Source organism: Corvus moneduloides, chromosome Z (assembly GCF_009650955.1).
Source record: "Corvus moneduloides isolate bCorMon1 chromosome Z, bCorMon1.pri, whole genome shotgun sequence".
Classification (NCBI taxonomy): domain Eukaryota; kingdom Metazoa; phylum Chordata; class Aves; order Passeriformes; family Corvidae; genus Corvus; species Corvus moneduloides.
The window spans coordinates 70,604,757-70,629,293 of NC_045511.1; the positions used below are offsets into that span (position 1 = coordinate 70,604,757).

At 37.9% G+C, this 24,537-nt stretch overlaps 1 protein-coding gene across 4 annotated transcripts in view; it reads left to right on the plus strand.

The window, feature by feature from the left end:
- Window positions 1-491: 491 nt before the first annotated feature.
- Window positions 492-24,537, plus strand: part of EFNA5 (ephrin A5) — a 206,558-nt gene continuing 182,512 nt past the window's right edge. For 2 of the 4 annotated variants that reach the window (XR_004237405.1, XM_032095624.1), the window contains exon 1: window positions 492-651. Coding sequence is in view for 3 of the 4 variants with exons in the window: in XM_032095624.1 (XP_031951515.1) it covers window positions 527-651 (125 nt within the window). In the remaining variant the exon portion in view is untranslated. Of the gene's footprint in view, window positions 652-1,419; window positions 1,743-24,537 lie in introns of those variants that run through there. The other 2 variants (XM_032095626.1, XM_032095625.1) reach the window with 2 other exon arrangements.

The window sequence follows — 24,537 nt, forward strand, 5'->3', positions numbered from 1 at the left end:
TCCAGGGAAAGGATCTCCTTCCCCTCCTCCTCCCCGCTCTTCTTCCCCGTCTCCCGCTCGTTCGCTCCTTCCATCCCCGCGCACTTCGGCCGTCAGCGCCGCCGGGGCCGCTCGCAGGGGGCGAAGGAAGGGCTGCTCTCGCCCGCCCGCCGCGCCGGCGGGCCGGTGTATGTCGTGCCGTGGGCTCCGTCCGGGACTCCCGGTGAATGAGCACCTCCCGCCGCTTGCCGCCGCCACCCGTCTCGGCCCCCACCACCCCCTGCCAGGGTGAGGCTTCCTGAGGGGCCGCGGATCGCCCTCCCCGCCTGCTGCCCGTCTTCGGCGCCAGGCGCCCTCCTCTCGCTGCGGCGCGGCACGCCGCGGAGCCCACCGCCTCCGCGCCTCGCTTTTTATTTATTCACGCCACAACTCCCGCGCCCCGGCTTGGTTCCGCCTGCCTTCTTCCCCATTCTTTTTTTTTTTTTTTTTTCCCCTCTTTTCTTTATTTTTCCGTCATCCCGCCTCGCCGCGCCACCGGCCGGGCGCGATGCCGCACGTGGAGATGCTGCTGCTGGCGGCCGCGGCGCTGTGGGTGTGCGTGCGCGGGCAGGAGCCCGGCGCCAAGGCGGTGGCCGACCGCTACGCCGTCTACTGGAACAGCTCCAACCCCAGGTACGCGGGGCGGCCGCGGGCGCGCACCGGGCGGGGGTCGGCGGGCGGGCGCACAGCGGCGCTCCGGCGCCGGAGACTCGTGTCGAGAGACCGGCTGCAAGACGGAGAGTAAAACTTTTATTTTTCGGAGGTTCAGGGCTTCAGGCAGCAACGGTGGGCGGGTGGCGGGGGTGATCTCTCCTCTCCTTTCCTCTCCTTTCCTCTCCTTTCCTCTCCTTTCCTCTCCTTTCCTCTCCTTTCCTCTCCTTTCCTCTCCTTTCCTCTCCTTTCCTCTCCTTTCCTCTCCTTTCCTCTCCTTTCCTCTCCTTTCCTCTCCTTTCCTCTCCTTTCCTCTCCTTTCCTCTCCTTTCCTCTCCTTTCCTCTCCTTTCCTCTCCTTTCCTCTCCTTTCCTCTCCTTTCCTCTCCTTTCCTCTCCTTTCCTCTCCTTTCCTCTCCTTTCCTCTCCTTTCCTCTCCTTTCCTCTCCTCTCCTCTCCTCTCCTCTCCTCTCCTCTCCTCTCCTCTCCTCTCCTCTCCTCTCCTCTCCTCTCCTCTCCTCTCCTCTCCTCTCCTCTCCTCTCCTCTCCTCTCCTCTCCTCTCCTCTCCTCTCCTCTCCTCTCCTCTCCTCTCCTCTCCTCTCCTCTCCTCTCCTCTCCTCTCCTCTCCTCTCCTCTCCTCTCCTCTCCTCTCCTCTCCTCTCCTCTCCTCTCCTCTCCTCTCCTCTCCTCTCCTCTCCTCTCCTCTCCTCTCCTCTCCTCTCCTCTCCTCTCCTCTCCTCTCCGGCTTCCCTGGGATCGGCCGCCGCCGGCCCTCAGGAGCCAGATGGATGCCCTCCCGGCGGGGCATGGGCAGCCGGCGTCTGCTGCCAGCCCTGCTCCAGGAGCTCGGGAGGGATGAGGGGCGCAGGTAGTGGTGCCCCTAAGAGTTCCTGCGGCGCGAGTGGCGCCCGCCGGTAGCGGGGAGCCGGCCCCGGACAGGGCTCTGCGTCCTCGGCGGGACCTCCGCAGCACCCCGGGTGAGGTGGTTGTCAGGGGCGGCTTTGCCCGGCTATGCCCTGCGCTGCCCGCCCGGCGAGGGGCTCTCCCGGGCGGGCTGGAGGTGAGGAAGCAAGGTAGGTATGTCGTCCCGGCCCGGGGTCTGCCGGTGCCGCCGGACACGGACGGCATCTCCGGGGTCCCCGCCGCCGCGGCCGAGTGGTGCTGGCGCAGTCGCTCCGCTCCCCTCGCGCCGGAGGGTTCCTAGCACCAGGCCCTGAGTGCAGTTCAGCACTGGAAAGGGAGGTTTAATTTTTTTTTTCTGGAGTTTTCCCTCATATTTACCATCAGGTAATTTCAGTCCTGCTCCAAATGATATCCATGTGTTTAGATAAAAAGTCAGCTGGGTATTAAATATTTTTGCCTTGTCAAAGCACCCGTGTCAAAGGGATCTTTTTTTTTTTCTTTCGTAAACCTGTCAGGCTAGTCTAAGTAAATTTGGGGACGTTTTATCTTAGGTTATCTCTTTTTTATGCTTCTGATACTGCTGTTTGGCTTGAGATTAGCACATTGATTTTTGTCACAGGTCATGTTTTTTAATAGATCTGTGTTGCTTGCAGAAAACTTCACTACTCGGTATTCCAGAGCAGGTTTAAAATAGGTGATGCAGAAGTTAATGGACAGAATTTTCAAGTGCCCAGGGTTAGCTAGTCTGTCCAGCACTTTAATACTGTGCTCCTGGTCGCAACGCCTCAGCGATAAATAGTTGGCACAAAAAACTTGAGACAAAGAAACAGAAACAATCATATTTGGGTATGATGAGTATCTCCGATTTGAAATGCCTCTCTCTGCACTTTCCTCTTTCTACATGTGTTACTTGAAAAAAACTGCTCAGAGTAAATAAGATGAAAAGTTATACCTCACATCACCATCAAAGAACGTATGTCCCAAAAATTGCTTGTCTCTAAAAAACTGAGATTTTTTCTGTTGTTAGGCAAAATGAAATGTAACTGCTAGAAAAAGGGAAAAAAAATGAAGTAATATTCTCAAATCCCACTGAGTGAAAGGAGGATCGTTGAAAGAAATAGGTTTGACTAACTGCACACATTGCTGCCATAACAGTTATAATACTACAAAAATAGCCTTAGATTCAAGATTTTTCACTTCTGCTGTCTTATGTGTGATGATCTTACACAATAACTGTACATAGGTAAAGACAGTTGAAGGTACAAGCAATGCTTACCTAGTTGGTAGGTATCATACACTGAATTATATTTACAAGGATTCTAGTAAGTTTAATCATATATCACTACTTTAATGGAATCTCTTATTAATCCAACATCTAACGTCAGCAGACTGCAAAGAAAACTTAGTTTTGTTATTCTTCCAAACAGCAGAGGAAGAGTTAATTTTAAGATGTTTCTAAACCTTCTGTTTTAAAAACAAACATTTCTTCTCTTAAAATGCTGCTCTCTCACAATGGATGTATCCATTTGAACATGTTGTGTTTATTTGTGAATTAAAGATATGAGAAAGAGTAGGGTGCAGATGCAACTCTCCTTTGTTTTATACAGCGTGCCCAGTTCGTGTGTGCTTTCCAAGTAACATGAGCGTTACATAAAAACAGGCAAACACCTGAATGGTAGGTGGAAGAGACCCAAAGAAAAGAAAGCACTTCTCTTTTGAATTTGTTTTCTCAGAACCTAAGCTGAAGGCAATATTGTCTTTGGATATCAAAATTTTTAGAGCAGTTAACGGTGTTGCAGGAGTAACTTTGGAGTGATTTATCTTCATCTAGAGGCAGACCCAGGAGGTGAACACATGTAGAAGTAAGCAGAGACGCTTACTTGGTGATAACTACTTGAAATTAGAGGAAAAATATAGTGTAATTCTTTAAACACAAATACTACCGTTGTGATTTACTTACTTCTTTATTGTATTTATTCAGAATTAACAAACTGCCATAGAACTAATTAATTTCCTTTAAAAAAATGAAATATTGATCATCTTAATAATGATAAAGGCACTCTAAATTTAGGTTTTATTTAAAGTTTGAAGAATTTAATAATGATTGTCCTTCCTTTTGGTTTGATGGTTTAATTTTTATTAGTATTAGACTCCAGCAACTTACTGAAATACGTAAAAATTTAATTCTTATTGAAAGACACATCAGCAAATTGTTGAGTAGTCCGGTTGATAAGTGCTGCTGGTGTGAACAATGTTTTGTAAATAAAAAATCATGGGAGTCTAGTAGCAAAATTCGTATTATATGTCTTGGCTAGTTGCCAAAGTTCTGCTAGAACAATTAGAAAGTGTATGGTCATTATTGTCAGTATGTACGAGTAACAAAGTTGTATATTCTTACAGAGTCAAAGTCAGTTCTTGGAAATGTTTAAAGTATTGCTGTGCCTTATTCTGTATTTAATTATCAACATACACCTACCGTAAATGCTGTAGTCCAATTCCAGGAGAGAATATACTTAGGAATTAAAATTTTGAAGTATAAATAAAATATTTTTTTTTTAATCCTTTTTTTTTTTCTTTTTATTGGAAATGAATCCTCAAGTAAGCTCAAAAAATGTTGTTTCTTTTATTTGTTTATTTGTGTAGGCTTAGAATTAAGTGTACACAAATTCCATCATAAAGTGCATTAATCTTTCAGCACTGTTTGCATATGTGTTCTTATATGGAACAGCAATTTATTATCATCAGGGAATATTATTCTGAATACAATGCTCAGTTTTGGAATGGAGCATATTAATTTAATCTTGATTAGTAGTGTCCTTCTAATTAGAATTCAGAACTAATTTTGTGTACCAGGGCCAAATTTTAAAGCGGTCGACCTGCTTAGTGCCTGCTACTGTTTTTAATCTTGTCACAGTTCAAGCTGAACTACTTGATGTAATTATTGCTATGTTTTTCTGCTTGCCAGGAGTATGCTTTAAGATTGTGGTTTCTATTTAGGTATTCCCCTGTAAGTTGTTTCAGTGTCAGGTTATGTAGCTTTATAAATTGTTACTTTCGGGGTGGTTAAAAATACTTGAATTGCAAGTCTAGTTTCTGGTCATACATAGAGGCCATAGCTTCTAGTCTCACGAAAGCAAATATTTTTTATTAGGAGTATTACTGGGCTTGGCTGCATTTTATACAAGAAAATGGTATATCAAATCCTTAAAAAAATTATTATAAAGACATAGGATGCTGATTTATTTTCTCTTTGTGTATTTATTTGGATAAAATCAAATCAGATGGTAATTAGAGAATTTAGGTACTGAAAAGTAATTTCAACTTCAGCTGGGGATTTCCCATAATTAAACTGGATACCACAGTTTGGTCAGTATTTATAAAGGCTTTTTTTTTTTAGATAGATATTTGGGAGCAGCAAACAGAAAAATGAGTGAATACTTCTGAAAATTCTATGCATAGACCAGAATTTCACAACCTGGATTTCTCAGCCTATGTGGATTTTTCAGCTGAGTATTTAGGCACTGTTTCAGAAAAGCATCTAACTTCTTTGAACTCAATCCTTACACGCCTAAGTTCTGCTGCAGTTGTATGTGTGGATAGATGTGTGCTTAAGTGCCTCCCTGGACCAGCCAAATTCACAGATTTAGTTTTGAGAAGCTCTGGTCGTGGCAGCTCATGCACACCTGGCACTTTTCGGAGCATTTTCATGGGCTGGATGGATGTCTGAGTGTTCTGCTGTCTGTTACATGTTTGTGGATTTCACCATAGCATGTTGGTTGTATGTGCTGAGGTCATGTGGCTGTTTTTTTGTTTGGTTTGTCTTGTTTTTTTGTTTTCCATATAGACACAGTAATGCCTATGTGCAGAGTTGAGGGAAGCCATGCAGAAATGGCTGGAATAGGAAGAAAGCAGTTACGCACATTAAGAACAACTAAGAAGTTGGGGATGAGGAAGGGTAAAGTCGAGGTATTTACTTTGATGTTGGTGTTATGTACAAGTCTCATATGTCAAGGGAAGCATAGGAGCCTAAGTACTTGGGGTATACATATACATACTTGTATATATATTATATGTATATATAAACCTATTTTGAAACAGCATGGCTTTTATTTTGAGAGCATTTTATCCAGCAGCTTGCTCTCCGAGAGCTGAAGAAATCTCCGACGGGTTCCTTGTAATTAAAAAATCAGTAGTAGAGCCTTCAATTCTTTACACCTACTTTCTTTGCTTTTAATGGTTTCATTAACACCTTGTGTCTCCAAAAGAACGTTGGTGTTTATTTTAAAAGTGGGTGTTTGAAACAGTTTGAAACCTTCTATGGAAAGACTGCACAAAGAACAATAGTTTCACTGGCTTCCACCTTTGTATGAAAGGCACCTTTTTAAGTGGTACCTGATCTTCATGAAACCGTTCTTAAAAAATCTTTTCCAAGTGCACGTAGTCAGGACACTTCATTGCATTCTTTCTTCTAGCCCTATATGCTTTTTGAGAAAGATAGATAAAGATGAGCCTTCCTTTCCCTCCCCTATTGCTATGATCCCAGCAATCTACCAGCTTCATGCTGGGCTGAGAAAATGAATGAATGCAATTAGTCCTTCAGGAGTCATGGTCATTGCATTCGTATGGAGAGGCATATGTAATGTATATGGCATATGTAATGAGAATATGTATGAATTTCAATATTTGTGTATATATATAAGTACGCATATATACATATATATACACATGTGTGTATGTATGCATTGAAGTGTGTCATTAGGTGGTGATGTGCTGTACAGTGTATCAAGAATATTATGTGAGGGGAAAAAAATCTGAAAATGTATTTTTTGTAGTTGAACTCTGAAGTGTTTAGAAAGTGAATGGAATTTCCATCAGATTTCCAGGTCTAATCTTCCAGCTAAGGTATTTAGTGTTAAAGTTCAAAGCAGTAATAAAAGAATTATTTGTAGATTCTGTGTTTTAGTTCTTGGCCATCTTCCCAGTTTGCTGTTTCTTCACACGCTGGTAGTTCCCAGGTCAGTAGGTGGGCAGGTAGATAAGCTACCACTTGGGCACACCAATGTAAAATCAAACAGAGAAGATTACATGAGTGTGCTTTGAGAACTTTCTGGGCTTATTTGAGTGCCTCATGACTTCTTCCAACACCAGTCTGCTGCTGGGTGGAGGACTGCAGCGTTGTTGAAATACTAGACTACCAAGAAAACACAAAAAGTTTGGTCACTAGGAACAGCTCAGAGAAGATGCTAACAAAGACACAGCCTTTCCTGGAGAAACCATGAGTACACAGTAGTTTGTCCATGCCTTTGAGATATGCTTCTGTTGCTTTGGCTTACTGTTTTTCAAGTTAATTTTTTTTCAATGCAATTACAAGTATTTTAGATCTGCGATTTTCTTCCAATAAACACTCTTTGCTCTGCTACCCAGTTTTGAGCATTATTTTTTAAAAAGATGTCTTTAGTCTCATGATTAATCTAATATTCCAGTGCTTCTGAATGGTCTAATTCACTTTTGAGAATAAAGGGCCCTGTTTTGTTTAAGTTTTTGTTGCATTTGTGCTTAAAATTTAGTCAGTCAGCAGCACACCAGCATAATGAAATGAAAACGTTTGGTTTGAAATAAACAGACAAGTTATTGAAATTGCATTCTGATGGTATTACAGTTATTATGAGTAAGCCATACTGTAAGGTACTTCAGCACAGCTGAATGGAAGAATAGAATCATTCACGCATTAGGAGTCTTCCTTGCGTTTTTGCACTCTCCCTATTCATTGTAGTCTCTCCAAGCTAAATTATAGTTGAGCTCATTTAAAATGGTGTGTATTATTTTATAGTGTGAAAACATCTGTAGATATCTGAAATCCTCTTTTTTAGGAACCTGAGCCTAGATTGTTACATTACAAAAGCACTAATTCCCATTCTTATACATTTTAGAAAATAATTTGTGTTAAAATTAAGTATGTGAAAATACGTGTGTAAGAAAACCCCTGCTGTTCTGTGAGATTGAGATTGTATTTCTCCACCATAAAATGCCAGAAAAATACAGTAAAAGAAAAATACACCCCAATATATATATTATATGTATATATTTAATCTGGGGAAAGACCCTTCATATTCTGCTATTGACAAGCTGATGAAAAGACATTGTTAGATCCCAGTTTTATGGAAAAAAAGAGTTTATTTTTTAATGCTGCAAAATGCAGAGACTTAGTTTGGTGTCCATGTTCTGTTAGCTAGAATGCAAAGAGCTTTATGGCCATTTTCTGTTCAAATGCATGACCAGTAAAAATGCTGTCAGAAGAAAAAATCAGCTAACTAGAAGCTGCACAAGACTCCCGTTAATTAGCAAGATCTGCTTGAATTGTTAATACCAATTAAAGCAAATCCTTCAGGTTCTGCAGTTTTTACTTGAAAATTACAATTCTTATTGTCACTTGCATTATAATCTAGAGGAAGAATTTACCTATCCATGCTGACATATTGCATGGAAAAAAGGACCTTAGACTCACAAAATCTGTAAGTAAGTTATTTTTCATGTTCATTTTCTTTTCCATCATTAGATCAGCATATTAAACTGTTCGGGAGCAGTATCTGCAAAAAAAAAAATCTTATTTTATGTTTATCACTGAGTAACTTTCTTTTTTGTTTGTTTTCATCTGACTTTTGAAGAACCATCTTATTTGATAGGCACTATCTTTAGGTTTTGATTACAGTGATGAAATGGTTCAGAGTGTAGAGAAGAAATTATTTGTTTATGAATCATCTGATGAGGCAAAAAAACCCCAAGGCTATGAGATACATTCACTTTGATGATGGTCGCCTTCTGCTAAAACGTATTTGTTTCATTCTGAAAGATAAAATTTAGACTTGTGACATTTAAAAGGATGCATGTTTGGACAGAATATATTTTGTGCCATAATTAATGTTCACAGTGGAGCACTGACCTTCTTCATTCATTAAAATAGCATAGTACTTCCTCTCTGAAATTACTTAGTTTTTCTTGCTTGGGGGTGGATGCGCCTGCTGGAAGTAGCAGGCGCGTTCACATGGTGTGCGTTGTTCATCAGTAGTAGCTGAGCACCGCAGCCGTGCCCTGGTGTGTGGCAATGAAGCACTACCTTTTTGGTTTTGTGGACTTCAAAGTAGTATTTTTCAAATTCACGTTACAATTCGGGAGAATTTCCTTCTCTTTGCAGACATTCAAATCACATTATCTTATCACACAGGGACTTGCTAAGAAATTTATAAATATTGATATTATAATGCTATTACTGTACATAGGATTTTTTGTTTTAATTTTTACTTTGAGTTTGTTTCAAATTTGTAAATAAATTTTAGTATCTTTTCTCAGCCTGTGCCTTTGAAACTGAAGCTGAATACATTCTCTTTTAATCAAACATAAAAAAAGTTCCCCGAATCTCTTAAAGTCTAATATTTTGTTGGTTTTGTAGTGATGTATAAATAAAATACAGATTTTTTTTTTATGAAGAGACAATGCAATTATTTTATTTTACTTACTGCTAATTTTGATGATGATCTTTGTAGCACAGTTGTCAGTCTTCAATGCTAATTCATCAGCATTAGGTAAGGACTTCTAGCAGCTTTAATGATGTTGGGTCTCTTGCAATTGTTAAAAGTTGTTGCAAGAAAATTTACCAATTAATGCTGTTAATGAGCAGGAAAAACAGCTGCATTCGGTTTTTGTTTGGTGGTTGTGGTTTCTCCCCTCCCCCTCTTTATTTGATGTCTAATCAGATTTTTCAAAAAATAATTATGTATTCATACAGGCAGGGCATTTGGTGAGCAGAAGTTAACAAAGTAGGAGCTATCAATCCTGCTCTCTTTCCTATTGTTTCCAGAAAAGAAGGAAATAAAGAGAGACTCTGGAATTTGAAAGTATTGACCTTCTGACACGCACACACAGCATGGTCATTGCACTGGCACACAAAGTGCCTTAAGCCACCATAATGGCAAACTGCATTTTTGAAGTCACTGATATGAGAGCCAGCTGGATGGGGGATGGACAGCCAACAGTGATTCTGCAGCTATTTGTAAGTTACCACTTTAGAGCCAGACAGCTTCACTTTTATATTCCCAAACTTACCACTTTGGAATAATGTTGCTTTGTTCGGCTTAGCCAGGGATTTGTGACTACTACATAGACTTAGAACCGTTTGGTCCAGAATTGTGTGGTCATTCTTCACAGAAATCTGCTTCACAGAGTAATTTCATTCATCTGGTCGTGGGGGAGGGATGAGAAACAGTGAAGGAACATTCAGATATAGCATTCTTCAAGGAAATTGCGCATCCACATTAGCTGGTCGCTTTTTAAAGATAAAGGCAGAGATTTGGATCAAGCAGCTAAAAGCCAATTCAGACCAACATTTTAAGATTACATGTGATGTCTTGGATAGGCTTTCCATGTATAGTCTGGAAAAGACCTAATATTTTATGTACTGCAACAGCTCTTACCTCTGGTCCATGTATTTATTTATTTCTTTATTATTTGTTTACAGTTATTACTCCAATACACTTTTACATAATTTTGAAGTGCGTCTGGGACTTAGTTTATTAAAAATTAGTGATCCATCACTAAGTGGGGTACAGTACAAATACTGGTGCTCCCAAAAGGGAGTTTTTGTGCCAAAGCAAAAGAAATAATAGGGATACAAAAGCTGCCAAAAAGCGTGTCTCCCAATTGCTAATTAATCAGGCGAAAAAGCACCTCAGCAACTGCAGCTGAATGTGGAACAGTTTATTGTAAATACGGAATAAAGATATGTTAAGAGGGTGTAGCATCTCTTTGTTTGTAACTATGTGTAATTAAAAAAAAAAGCTATGTGCTGGAGTCAGTGGGGATTTCTTTTACGTTGATGGCATTGTCAGTGGATAGACCTCTTTCAAAAAACTTCATGCTACTAATGAAAAAAATTTAAACATTTCGTTGATTTTTTCAGTCTGTTTCTGTCTGCTTGTGGTAATTAATAACAATATTTCTAGACAACAACCAAGGCTTTAGAAAAGATGTTTTAAAAAACTTCTACCTTCATAATCTGTAATCCGGATTACAAGGTATGATAGAAAAAGAACCATTGCTGTGAATATCTGGTATCCCAAGCTGCCAATCACTTTTGGCACAGCTCCCATCATGGTCGCTGTGCCCATAATTAAATGCCTGTCATTAGTGTATTTTTCCATAACATTTACAATGGAAAAGGCAAGGGGTCCTTGCAGAGCTATGGCTGTCAGGGGAACAATAAAAACTAATTACACACTCTGCTGTCACCATTGTCAGCTCTGCTTTTGGGGGCAAAGAACATGGGAAGTGTGTGCCTAATAATTCTATATATATATGTGTGTGTATATATATATATATAAATTATGTATATACAATGCCCAGTTGGGGAAATTCAGTCCTGGTGAAGTCATATTTACTTGGAAGATTATTATTCTTTATTCCAAAGATTTTAATTCTAGGGTTATATTTGTCCCTTCACTTATGTCCAAGTTGCATGCACTTTTCCCTTTGCTTTTGAGCCACATTTGCCTTTCTCTCATTCTGTCTTGCACACTTTCTGGTGAACTGAGCTTTCCAATAAAATTGCTGCGATCAAGGCCAGTATTTGTCTGCATTTATTAAATGGGTGGGAATCATCTTTTGTATGCTTTTGCTTGTGCCTTGCATAGTAAACTGGATTAGAAAAAAGCTGAGTGAAAGCAGCTAGTTTGCATGTTCATTTTTTTTTCTGTTTCCAGCCTATAGTGTGCGGGTTATCTTAAGCGAAATCAGGCTAGGATTTTGGTGTACTGCAGTAGTGATTTCAATGAAATGTGTGCTTGTTGCATTTATCCTTGCACACATACTTCCAAATGTAAGCATAAATGCGTAATTGTAATGTGAATTATCTTAAACACTGTTCTTAAAGGCATTGAAAGAGTGAAGTTGTGCCTTCACACCAGTGTTTACTAATTTTTTTTTTTTTTTGCAGCCTGAAAAATGAGTAATTTATTTAAACATTCTTTTAGGCCACTGATTTAAAAAGAATATATCCTCAAAACCAGAATTTTGAGTATATTTAGGTACCAAGAGTTGCAGACAGCAGCCATATGGGATTTTTGAGACTGCTTGGTGCCTAACTGCCTTAGATTTTATTTCAGCTTTTTTTCACATGAAAGTTCGTAAATACTTTCCCAAAAAATGGTCCCTTAAAATTGATTAAGGAAAATTGTTTACATACATACCCTTGTTTTTAAAAGTAGAAGTCGTCAGTCAGAGCTGATGGGTAGTAGTGAGGAATGGAAGTCTGTCTATTTATTTGCACTGTATACCTTGACAGCCACTGCAAGGTGTGATTTTTTTTTTTTTAATGCTCTATCTATTGTTGGATTTTTATTGCAGTTGTTTGGAGGTATTTGTATCCAACTTATTAACATAAAAGGATTTTTGAACTGCTTTGGATGGGAGTTGATTTAGCTCCTGTATTGATGATTTTATGGTGTAGTTCTCCTGAATATGAGTTCCAGAAGTTAGCCTTGTCACTTTTTGTGAGGCTGCACAATCTGTGTGAATTGAATCTAGTGAGGGGACATAGCAGGGTGGAACTGTAGAACCCTGGGGGTCTTTGTCTGCTTGGGTTCATGGAAGTTCTACACTAAAATTTTTTTGAGCAGTTTTTGCAGACTTGGGATCTCTACCCTTGGGAATGGAAGAGGGTAGAAGCAAACCTTGTTGAGTGAGTAGTGTTTTGCTCTCAGCTGTTTCAAAAGTGAGAATTGGCTTATCGTATGTGGTTAGCAGATAGACAGACATTAGTGAAACTCTGAGGTGTTGAATGCCCTACATAGTGTAGTATGGTTTGGTATGTGCCAAAAAAAAAAAAAAATTAAGATCATGAAGGTAAAATAAATCACATACAGTACTACACCACTAGATTACTTGTGTTTTGTGTTTTCCAAAGCAGTAGATGCAATACAAGGTTCTCTTCTTGGTGAGCTACTCCTTATGGACCGAGTGGATCTTGTGAATGTCCAAATAGGATGGAATGATTCCCTCACTGAAATAACTAAATCACTGTATTCAGGAAAGAAGTCTCTGTTTTCTAGAAATTAGAATAACAGCCTTCTACAAAAGAGTACTCCCTGGAGAATGCAGCTTCTCTGTGTAAAAATAAAGTCTTTAATATATAAACCATGTAATTTATTACTGTTTTCCCAAAATGACGAGCAGTTATTCCTGTTGTGTTGTATGACCCTGTAGTTTGGGATTGCTGAGGAAGAAATTATTCTTATGCATTTTCATTTTATGGAGTATCAAGTACTACATTTTTCTTGGTTTCCAGTGGACTTGTTCTTGTCTAGCAGCTATGAGACAGAGCATGATGAGAGGAAGATACATCTTTAAGGAAATGTGACCCTGTTAAATTTGAGAAGATGCATATTGATGAAATAAAATTCTTTTCAGTAAAATAAAATCTTGCAAAAAATGCCAATTCTAATTTTTAAACTGTATCCATCATTGATGTTTGAAATTTGATTGCGTTTTGTTGTCTCTGTGTTGGTAGATCCCGTTGTAAGACATTGGGCCCAATTTAATACTACTTGCATGTATTTGTAGGGAGTTGCCTGCAATGTTTCTGGAAATCTTTGAACATTTTATGTGTTGATTTTTAAATTATATTTCAAAAGTGTCTTGTGAGTGTTTAATAACTTTTTGTGTTAATTCACAGATGTTGTAAAAGAGTGCATACACAATTTTATTGAGGAACTTACCTCTTAAAGAGACCTCAGACAAACTGCCTTTAGAAAAAAACTAAGAACAGTTTCTGCAGAGCACGATCATTTTGTAGTACACATAATAGCATAATCCTCACTTAAAAACATGATGTATAAATCGGTCCCAAAAAATCTCTGTTGTAGATGGGAACTTCAGTAGCAGAAGGGTTGAGGGTTTTGAGAGTATATTCTTTATTGAAATAAAACCAAAATAAAAAGAATGTTGTTATTTGCAGTATCTTTAATCAAGGTGGTATGAAATTTCTCATTGAGGTTAAGATTCACATTATCATAACAAGTGACAGTGTGGGTGAAGAAGGAAAATTAATTACAGAGGTAGATTGTACTTGCATCTCATTATATCATGGCTATTCACTGCATTCAAATTCCAAGCAAACCCTTTCTCTATATCTCAATTATATAAAACTTACTTTTAAAGTGCAAAGAACACTTTATGAGGAGAATCTCCATATTCAGTGGTTCTACTCCAAAGCATGATAGTTAGCTTTAAAAAAAAAAAGAAAAGTTTTTTTAGTGATTTACAGCATCGCTTTATTGTTACTTTTTTAGATCTTGTGTCTGACTGAACTGCATTTTATGGCTTACTGTAAAACGAAATGTCCGTTTTCCATTTTCCATACTAGCTGTCTTGATTTAGTGCTTATATAATGGCCTTCTTCAGAACAAAGCATTTGGAAGACTTTCCTAAGCACTTAATTTTAGGTGTGGAGTTTGGAGGTAATGTATTGTTACTGATGAAAGCAATTTTGCCTTTGTAACTTCTCTGAGTGAATCAGATCATTGCAGTACCCAATTAGGATTTCTGTACTTGATTTTTAATATATGATGGAGGAATGATTGCTTCTTCTTTGTGTTTGCATGCTTATTTACTTCATAATGCTATTATAGTGGATGCATACAAGACTTAATTTTTAGATTGGCTTAGGTAGGTTTAATGCAGTCTACCAGAATTAACAGTTTTCTTTCAGATTATTTTCTTACGCTTAAGACAAAATGTTGTCTGCTTTTCACAATGTAATGGATATGTCAGAAACAAAATGAGTCTAGGTAGTGTCTTAGGTCCCAAAAATATGTGATGTAGTCAGGTGAAAATGTTCTGTAGTTTTCAGTTAAATTTTCTAGACACTAGTACTGTTACTTGAGATTCCTGTTAGGGATAGATTTATTATTGGTTTTGGTCTGAGAAACACTCCCACCTTTGAGAAGGAAGAGAAATACTAATTTCTCAAGATAAATTCATAGGTTTTAGGAAGAGCATTTCCTGCACTCCCAGCTACTGTAGTTGGTATCTGTGCAGTAATGCTTTTATTTAAATAATGTATCAGAGGAAAGAACATTGTTTACACAAATACTAATTGCCAGTTGAGAAACTATTTCATTAATACAGAGTATACTGATTTATGATAAGATGGGATAACTAACTACTTCTTCTGCAATGTTCCCTTAACAAGTGATTGTGAGTAAACTGTAGTACTCTGCAATATTTATCTAATAAACACAGAGTAAAAGAAATGGCATGGTAACATACTCTGACCAGATGCTGTGCTATATTTGCATGAAATTTCCATTGAGTTTACTGAATGTTCTTTTATTTTTTTAAGTTGCAGTAGTAGAAGAGAATGAAATAAGTATCAACTGCTCAGTTGACTGTGCTTCACTATGTCTCATTCTCTTTTTTTATTCCTCCCTAAATTTCAAAAACATTACTAGTAGTCCAAAGATGTTTTGAAAAATAGAATGACTAAATCTCTCTAAAAATTTTTACCCTGTGTTTTCATTTACCACTTTTGCAAAGCCCATTGATTTTACCTTTTATTTTGGTTGTCTACTGAATGTTTACTCCTTATCAAACTACAATTTTGAATATGGTTACATATTTGTTTTGTAAAACTTATTTATTCATATATTAATTGAAATTTTCACCTTGTGTATGAGGTTAGTAGAAGGTAATTTAAAAGATGGGTAAGAGACTTTTGTTACAGTTTGAACATGGTATAAAAGTGCCCCTACTTATTTGAGGCTTGGAAGCCTCATAACCTTATTATTTTGAACTCTGTTTCATATACAAAAATTTCTTATTTACTCAGGAGTCTTACATCTGTTGTAGGTGTGTTTGTGACTTCCTTTAATTTTACTGCGTTTTTATACTGTCATCCTTTAAAGTTTTCTTAAATTTCCTTAAAGTGAGAGGAGTGGAATAGAAAAGTCCATCAGATGCTGACAAATTTTAAAAATCAAACAAATGCCATGACAATAATGCAACATTCGCCAATGAAGCAGCTTGAACAATCAAAACTTCATGCATCTGAAAATTGAATATGCAATGTGGAAAGGTGCATCTGTTCTGCTGTTGATGCCCTTTAACCACAGGGCTGACATAAAATGTTTTTTTTTCAAAAGATCCTGACACATCTGAAGCTAAAGCTGTAATTTTTCCTGCTATAAGAGTAGCTTGTCAGACTCTTTGACTCAAAACTTTCAGTGGAATCTAACATGAGACAGCATGTTCAGACAGGACTCCCACTACTCTAAACAAAAAATCACGTAGCTGCCTTTCAGTTTGAACAGGTAAATTATGATTGTCAGTCCAGTTGTATTTTACTGTCAGAAATGTGATTTTTGGGTGGTTTTTTTTTGTGTCACATGGATTGTTGTGGAGAGTAAGAGGAGAAGCTAAATAAGATTCTCTAAATTGAAACCTCAGTTTTCTGCTGGGGCACGTCTTTTAATTTTGTTGGTTTTGCTGCAATTCTGCAAGCTTCTAGAAACAGGTGAATAATTCTACAGAATTGTGAATGCAGTACAAAAAGAAAAATAATCCTGAAATTTTAGTGAAAAAAAAGTTTATTTAAAAACATTTAATTGTACTGTCATTACTTGTGAAGCATCCAGTTTTTTGGATACAAGTATTTGCACCTTGCATGTGACTTTGGATCTTAATGTGATAAAGGAATGTTCTTAACCTTTTTTTCTGTCTTTGTTCACTTGATAAGCTGAAAATGTGTTTCTTAACGATGATTTTTAAACTTCAGGATGTTGTATTTGTTGAAAAGGATGCATTGCTATAATCTGTGGTGATGCTGTAGGTTGTGGTCATGCTATGACCTAGGTGTTGCAAAGAGAATGAGAGCTTTAGATAGCTGATGAGGTGGGGTTTCTTTGCAAACATCATTTACTTTGATCACTTTAAATGGATTTGCATGTAGTAGCTATCCTGATGTGTGATTTTCAAACTTTGCTTTAGGGGAAAAACTACCTTCCTAATTATAAGTGGCTGATTACTCTTCAAACATAAGTTGTTGTATTGTAGAGTGTTCTTTTATCTTTCTTGTCTCCTTTCCCTTTTCCTTTTTTTCTTTATGCTCCGTGACCATGAGTATTTCCAAGAAAAAATACTTTTGTTTGTAATCTGTTTATGCCTTTAATTTCACCTTGTTAGAATAAAACCGGGGAAGGTCTAGGAGCCATGAAACTGTAGCTTGAAGCTGCAGTAAATATTGATTGGGTCCCTGAGCAGAGCCTTGCTCAAAGCTCACTCTGAAGACTTGAAAGGCACCTATTGTTCCTTCTTAGTCAGTACTCCATAGCCAAGGCTAAAGTATGCAAGTGTTAAGAGAAGAAGAAAGGCAGTGGGGGAAATTAAACAGTGAACACAGCTAAAGGCGTAACTGCTCAATGCTGAGGGATGGGAAGCCTCCAACAAAAAAGGGGCTAAGACTTTATGCATAAAGTACCCATATATCTTGCATAAAGCTTTGCAGAGGTGGAGTGTCCAAAACCATTCTCTTTCTGTGTGAGGTGCTAGATGGACGTAGCTTTAATATCATTTAGGTGTGATGTGGAGAAGAGGTACAAACTTTTTGCTTTAAGGGATGGTTCCTCCCAAAGATTCTTCAATCCTTTGTGAACAAGTAAGCAATAAAGGTGGATTATTGGGCAGCTCTTGCTGCCTCACAGTTTGAGGCTCTGATCAAAGCAGTGATGGATGAAGTATTTGGGAGAGTTTAACCACTGCTGTTCTGTTCCACATAGCTGTTGCTTGGCTGTACAGAAGAAAGGCAAAATGCAGAGGATGTAGTTTAATTAGGCTACCACTTTTTATTAATTCATTTGGAAGCACTCCTTGGAAATAAACACAGGCTGCAGATTGTTGTGCTTTCCTTGGCCAGTTCATCCTCATTGGAGAAGCTTCTGCCAGCCAGTGCCAGGTGGGTGACGGACCCTTTCTTTAAGGTGAAGTGGGGAGCTATCTGATCTGTTTGTACTTTCCTGTCCCCTTTCTGTATTTCTTAAAAGCATTTATTCCAAAGTTCCTTTAAAATTCTTGTTTGCCGGGATATTTCGCCTCATTATTGGATGAGTTCTTATGTTGAGTGGGCGGGTAGTACAGCCTACTACATTACATTCACCTGAACTGAATCTCTGTATGCATATAGATCCCTGACTTGCTGTGATGAAAGTGGAATTCATCTCGCCAGGCTTCCTAGCTCCCTCCCTCCCTTCCTGCCCAAGAAAAGCCTTCAAAGAAAAAATAGGATTAGCATTGTACCTGCTGCCAGCCTTAAAAAAAAAAAAAAATCTTTCCGTGCTGATTAATTTTTGCTTCTGGATCGGTGCTCCTTAAATATGATGAAAGAGATGTCACACACATTTATTTCACAATGGTCACCTGCCCTCCTCCCTTTCTATTTTGTCTCAGTTATGTTCTCCATTCCATCCTGTCCTTCAGTCTAGATGATTTAAGGAAACTTCAAAGGACCCATGACCTCCTTTTATTCCAACTTGCAAGACAAAGGCCTGCCCTCTGCATTTCAGACTATGGAAATTACAGTATATCTATCTCATTATTGTAAAGCATATTGGGATATTTTGAATATGAAAGGATCCATATAAAAGCAAATTCTGTTTACTTCACCTCAGACAGGAATAGAATTGTCTTGTTGCTGTACTAGTCCTTTATCTAAGAAGGAGAAGAGCTTGACAGTGTGCTAGTAATGAGTCTGCACTGTGTTTTGCTTGCACCCTCCAGCAACACTGTAACAGGAAGAAACCCAGTCGCCATGGGTGGGGGTAGAAGTTCAGACAAGGATGGGAATTACCTAAAATATAAAATGCTGTTGATGAGAAACTTGAAGTTCAGAGCTTTAAAGCTAGCAAAGGCGCTGTATTTCAAGTTGATAGAGAGCAGTACTATTTCAAAGTGAAAAAAGATGACTTTTCATAGGCAGGTGACGCATTATTGTAAACTGTTGTGGAACAGTGTGACTGAAATTTTAGTTTACCAGAATTTTATTAGAGATTGGCTTATTTGGTGTCTAGAATACTTGGAGGCATAAAATCTATTTGGTTGAAGTATTGTGTAGTCACCCCACCACAAATATTTTTATCATTTTTCCCCCTAAGGAGAAGCATACCCTATGTAAATATTATATGCTGATAGTCAGGTCCTGTTCAAGATCCTTTATCTGTTTTGAAGACAGAAAAATGTAGTTGAGGGCATTTGTAGTTATATACAAAAGAGAATGATTTTTTGATTATTATGATTAATTTTCCTGCAGTGAATCTGTGTTTCTTTGAATCTGTATTTTAAACCCTTAAAAAATTTTCATCTTCTTTTCCAGTTTTAACCATATCTTAGGTTTTGTTCTGCCTTGGATTTTAAAGCACCAGCTGGAAAAGATATTCTTCTTAAAAACACTGCATCACAAGCACCAACCTGAAAAAGCTAAATATACTTTAAAAGAATTTTTGTGTATGCCTCAAATGCAAAGTGATTTCCAATACAGACTGTATAAGGAAACAAGCAAGGCCCGTGTCTGGGCCACTTTTCTTTCCTTTTGTTTTTTTTTAAAATACTGTTCTCATTTGGGTTTATGCCTCCCTTCCTCAACTACCAAAACAATTTTATAGTATGATTGATACTTTACAGACAGGAAAATTCAGAGTTGCTTCTTCTGCAACAATCAGAACAGTTCTCTGTTCTATAAGCCCTAAGATATTTTTTTTAACCTTAAAGCATGTGTATATGACAGAGCGTAAAATGGCTGCATTTTGGAACGGTTTATTGTTAAACTTGGAAAACTACATATTGTTTCTTTGCACTTGCCAAATTAACTGTTCTAAATGGTGTTATTTTTTGAATTGACTGTCATTTACTAAAATAGAATGACCAATCAAATGTACTCATGTGATGTTTTTTTCAGTCTCGTGCTAAAAAGAATAAATCAAAATGGTACTCCCTCACTACTCTAGCTAAAATTTCAACTGTAACCATGAGTTTTCTAGAAAGCTTACAAGTCCTACGTTCTTTGTCTCTGCAATGCTGCATTTGCCTCATAGCTCCATAATGCAGCTTTATTTTTTACTCTTCTAACCAGCTGTTTTCCCATCCTAGCAGAAGTCAGTTTGAAAACCAGATAGTTATTGGTACTTAATATTGCCTGAGTTGCATTTATTTTCTACACACTTTTTTGATTCTATTATTCTGTAAACATTTATCCAAATTTCAAATAAGTACAATAACTGTGCCATATTAATGCAAAATGCTCTCTTTCATATACAGTCATGCTCACTGTTTCTCTTAGAAGTTCTACATTCACCTTTCCTATTTTGCAATAACAGAACTTTATAATGGACATATGTTACTACAAAACTGAATGGATTTATTGCAATCTTTTTATTTATTTTTTTTAAAAAAAATCTAATTCTCTCAGGGTTTTCTTTAAAGGACCTCAGTTAAAATGCTGTAAGGGCTGGGAGGAGTGCTGTTTTTCAAGAAAAATCTTCTCAAGAGTGTTTTATTTTACAGCAGGAATTTGCAAAGAGCAGAAATTCATACAAAGACCTGTTAGGAGTATCTCTGTCTCCACGAGGACTGAAGCAATGCATGAGTTACATTGCCTCGTGCTCTGCTAACAGTTCACACCTTTCACATCGAAAAATATCTTTGTTGGGAACAAAGGAAGAAAACCCCGCATCATCTGCAGGTGCTGATTTTCAGTTCAGCTTCACTATAAGCAGTTTCCTGTTGGGTTTTTTTATTTTTTTGGTGCAGCCCTTTTCCTATGGCAGTTTGGCCTTTCAATGAGTTAACTGAAATCACAAAAAATGGTAAATTGTTTTTCTCCCAGGGTACAGGGTTTGTACCCAGCTAGTTCCGTGCTTTGGATTCATGAATCACGGACGTAAAAAACCTCCTAACTGAACGCAGTTACTATGTCTTTGCTCCTGTGCTACAGCTTCAGAAAGTAGTTGAATTTTACAGGTTTTTGTATTTGTTAACCAGATTCTCTATTGACCTGTTCATTTGTGACTAATGAGAAATATAAGAATGAGGTTTAGAGCAACTAAGCTTAACTTAGCTTGATTAGTCAGAAACAATAGCAAACAATGGTACTGTAAGTGGGCAAAATAATTTTATTTCTTGACGATCCAGTACTGGGTTTCATTGCTATATTTCAGGACAAGAAATTCAGGACAATATACAGGTGTATATTGTTATTGTGATGCATTTAAATTACTCTCTGGAAGGATTATTGGACTTGCTGCTTTTGCCTGCAGTGATGACATGGATATATATCCTGAATGTGTATTTCGTATTTCTATTAATTAAATCAATTAAATGCATGCAGTTATTGCCAAGCAGTTATGTCTAAGTAATTTTCCTCCTATTTTTTCCATATTCTTCACATTTGTGTGTATCCCTTACTTCCCTGTTTCTCATTTAACATAACAATTTCAATATTATAATTTGGATTTTACAGCCAGAAAAATTTAGGATGCACCAGTGAAGGTTCTTTTTGAAGCATTAAAATTTGCTTCTCTAGAGTCCACAACAAGCTTGGGCATTTTCTTTTGCATAATTACGTATCCTTTTGTGAAGTTTTAGAATGGCTGTACCAAAAGGGCATAATAAAATATGAATCTAACAGGGTTGGGAAGGTCTCCATTGTAATTTATAATCTCTTATCTGAACTAAAAGTTCAAAACAACCTACTTCTCTGACATTTTTGTAAGCAGAATATGAAAATAGTTGTTTTATCTCTGTGCATGTTATGTACAAGCCTAAAGCATACTTAAAAAGCAAGCGCTAGAGAGGATGCTTGCTGATTTTACACAAGAATTCTCTCTAAAAGCTGCAGTTACTCTGACTCATGGAGTATCAAAATTGGCACGTTTTACAATGACCTGTGCAAGTTTCAGTGGATAAGATTCATAATATCTGGTCTATCACTCTGCCTTAATGGAGAATAAAAAAAAAAAGTGATACAGACTCATATATCTGTACATTTATGCATGATATTTAATCTAATTGGTCACATTTTTAGAAAAGTTTAATGAAATTCTGGTCCAATATGTGTTAAAATACTTTGAACATGTCGTTTAAGTGCCTGTCTGATCAGCCACCTCTCTAAAGTATGGTGATATTGCAGTGTTTTAAAACATTATGAAATTCTGAAGGGCTGGTTTCATATGTGTTTGTTAAGACATTTTGATGCTTGTGCATAAAATAGTTTAAAGAAACTTAAAATTTATAATAGGCTCTGTCACGAATAATCACAAAACAGAAATGGTTTGATTTTTAAACCTGATTTTTTACTTGAGCAGTCGACCTCTGACATGCTTGGAAAGAATGCTTATTTTCAGAAATGGATTTTGCAAATATAATGCCTCAAAATGGAAAATTTATAAATTTCTGCTAGTGAACAGATGTGTAATTTTATCCTTAGGGCTTTAGATTATGAATGACATTAATTCATAGGCTTTCAACTTTATTAATGCAGAATTTTAAAATTCTGGCCGCTACAATATTTTTTAAAACCCTATTTAAATTATAGCAGTTTCTGAAGATATGCAAATTGCACATTCACCTTCAGTTTTGAGTGTATTTTCTTACTAAAATATAGCAGTTGGCCAGCTCATATTCTTAATTTCCCACAGCCTCTCTATTTGACATAGGTGTTCAAGACTGCCTTTTCAACAGCTTGTCTAAATAATTGCTGAAATGAGAGAAAGCTTTCACTTACTTGGTGAATTGTAAAACACACACACAAAAATCCCTGCTCTTTGGTAGGGTTAAAGCTTTTCATGAAGGTTAATAGAAAATAAAGAAGTGTAGCAATGTAGTGTTTGTTTGAAGAATTTGAGCCAAGGTGTCTATTTATCTCTAATGGAGGATGACAACGAAGGATTTAAGAAGTCACCCCACTTATTGTCTCAAACACAAAAACCTTTCGCCTGCATCTTTCAACTTGCTTCACCACTTCTGAAGAAGCAATGGGCAAACTGCTGAATTTTTATTAATCAGCTTAACCTAATGAGATGAAAGACCTTTTCAGAATTACGGGGGGAGAGATACAGACATACGAGAAAACCATTTTTGAATGCTTTCACATCTAGGCGTTTTCTTCATACCAGCTGGGAAAAGGCAGATCTCAGTTCTGCTTCTGGCTCCCTCACCTGCCTGCCTTCTTTCTTTTTCCTACCTCATTTTAGATCTTCTGTAAGCATATGCTCATTATATGATCCCCCCACACCCCACCAGGAGCACGTAAAAGGAAGACATAATGTAGGTTTGGATGGAGCTACCTTTGGGAACCAGAGCAAGAAAGCATAAGCTGATAAAACGTGACTCTTCTGATCGGGGCCCTATTTGGATAGCTTGCCTCTTCTAAATTCTTCTTTTCCTTTCCCTTCCTCCCTCTCTCCCTCCCCCCAGCTCCCTCTCCTTTTCTCTCTCTTGTCAAGCCTACTTCATAAATGGTAGCAGCTGGAGATCTTTTTAGTGGCATTCAGGGATTACTGCCCTTCAGGATTTTAATAAGCCCCACTGCCTGAAATGCCTGTGAGGGTGCTCTCTGAGACAATTACCATTCAGGGCTGGGATTGAGAGCTCTTCGTGGCCCAGATGGCCAAGGGGCTGTGTATGGGCAGATAGCCTTCCCCAAACAACAGATCAGTGGAGCAAAGAGAGCGTGTGGGCCTTTTTATTTCTTTTTTCTTTTTTTTTCCTCCCCCCCCCCCCCCCTCGTAGTTAGGTTGAGAAGTGGGGAGAAGGAGAAAAGGAAGTGAATAAGGGGGTTCTATCACTTTGCAGCTAATCAAAGCTAAGTTTGCTCATCCTCTTATACATAACTGGATTTAAACTGTGACCTCTTAAGAACTGCAATTTGAGGTTACATATCCCTATTCACTGTAAGGCAGCTGCTCTTTGTAATTTAAAAATACAATACCCCTGATTATTAGGAGTATTTCTTAGCTGCCCTCATAGGAAGAAATAACCTGGAAAGGACTAGAACAAGGTCTCTTCTTATTTCAGTACTGGGAACAGAGGACAAAAATTGCAGGCAAAGCAAGTTGGTAGCTGTGGGTTTGAAAAATACAGCTGGTTAACAGAAGGCAAAAGTTTAGTTGAAAGGAATTGGTCATTTAGGTTGGCTTTTACCTGCAGTATGGTATGGCTTCTAGATGAAGCACACAGAAATTAATTGGTAGGCTTCTGAAAAGCCTTCTTCCTTGGATAAAATTTCAGCCAGTGAAATAAGGGAAGGCCATGGCTTAGGAGAGAAAGTTTTGCAAGGATGGCTCCTTCGTGACTTAAGTACTTGCAAAGCCAATTTCAGTACAGTCATATCTTTTGGGTCCTGCAGTCCTGTGCAAAAAGTGGAAAATGTGGCTTATTAGGTGAACAGCTGTTCCCTGTCTGGATGGACAGACATTAATTTTTTAATCTTTGGACCCCCTGATGACAGAAAAACCAATTTGTGCCTCTTCACATTAAAGTTAATATTTGTGATACAGAGCTCAATTGCTGCCCGTTTGCTTTTGACTCAATGAATACTTCATTCATTTAGATCATATTTAATAAGAAAATATAATACATCATGTAATAAAACAGAGAAATTGCCTTAAATAAAAAGCATATAACTGGATTGTCTTATGGCTGAATAGTTTGGATGAATGGAACTAATTCTGTAGTTATTGATCTTGAGGATTCTTCTCCCATATCCCAGTAAGCTGTAGCAAGTTAATTTGTGGAATGGCTGAAACTGCAAATCAAACTTTAAAAAGAGTATTTGACTGGTCTCTCAGAAAAATAAAAGATAAGAATTGGTGGTAAATTTTTGCTTGCTTGTAATGTATACGCAAAAAAATCTGCTTCCTAAAATGTTGATTT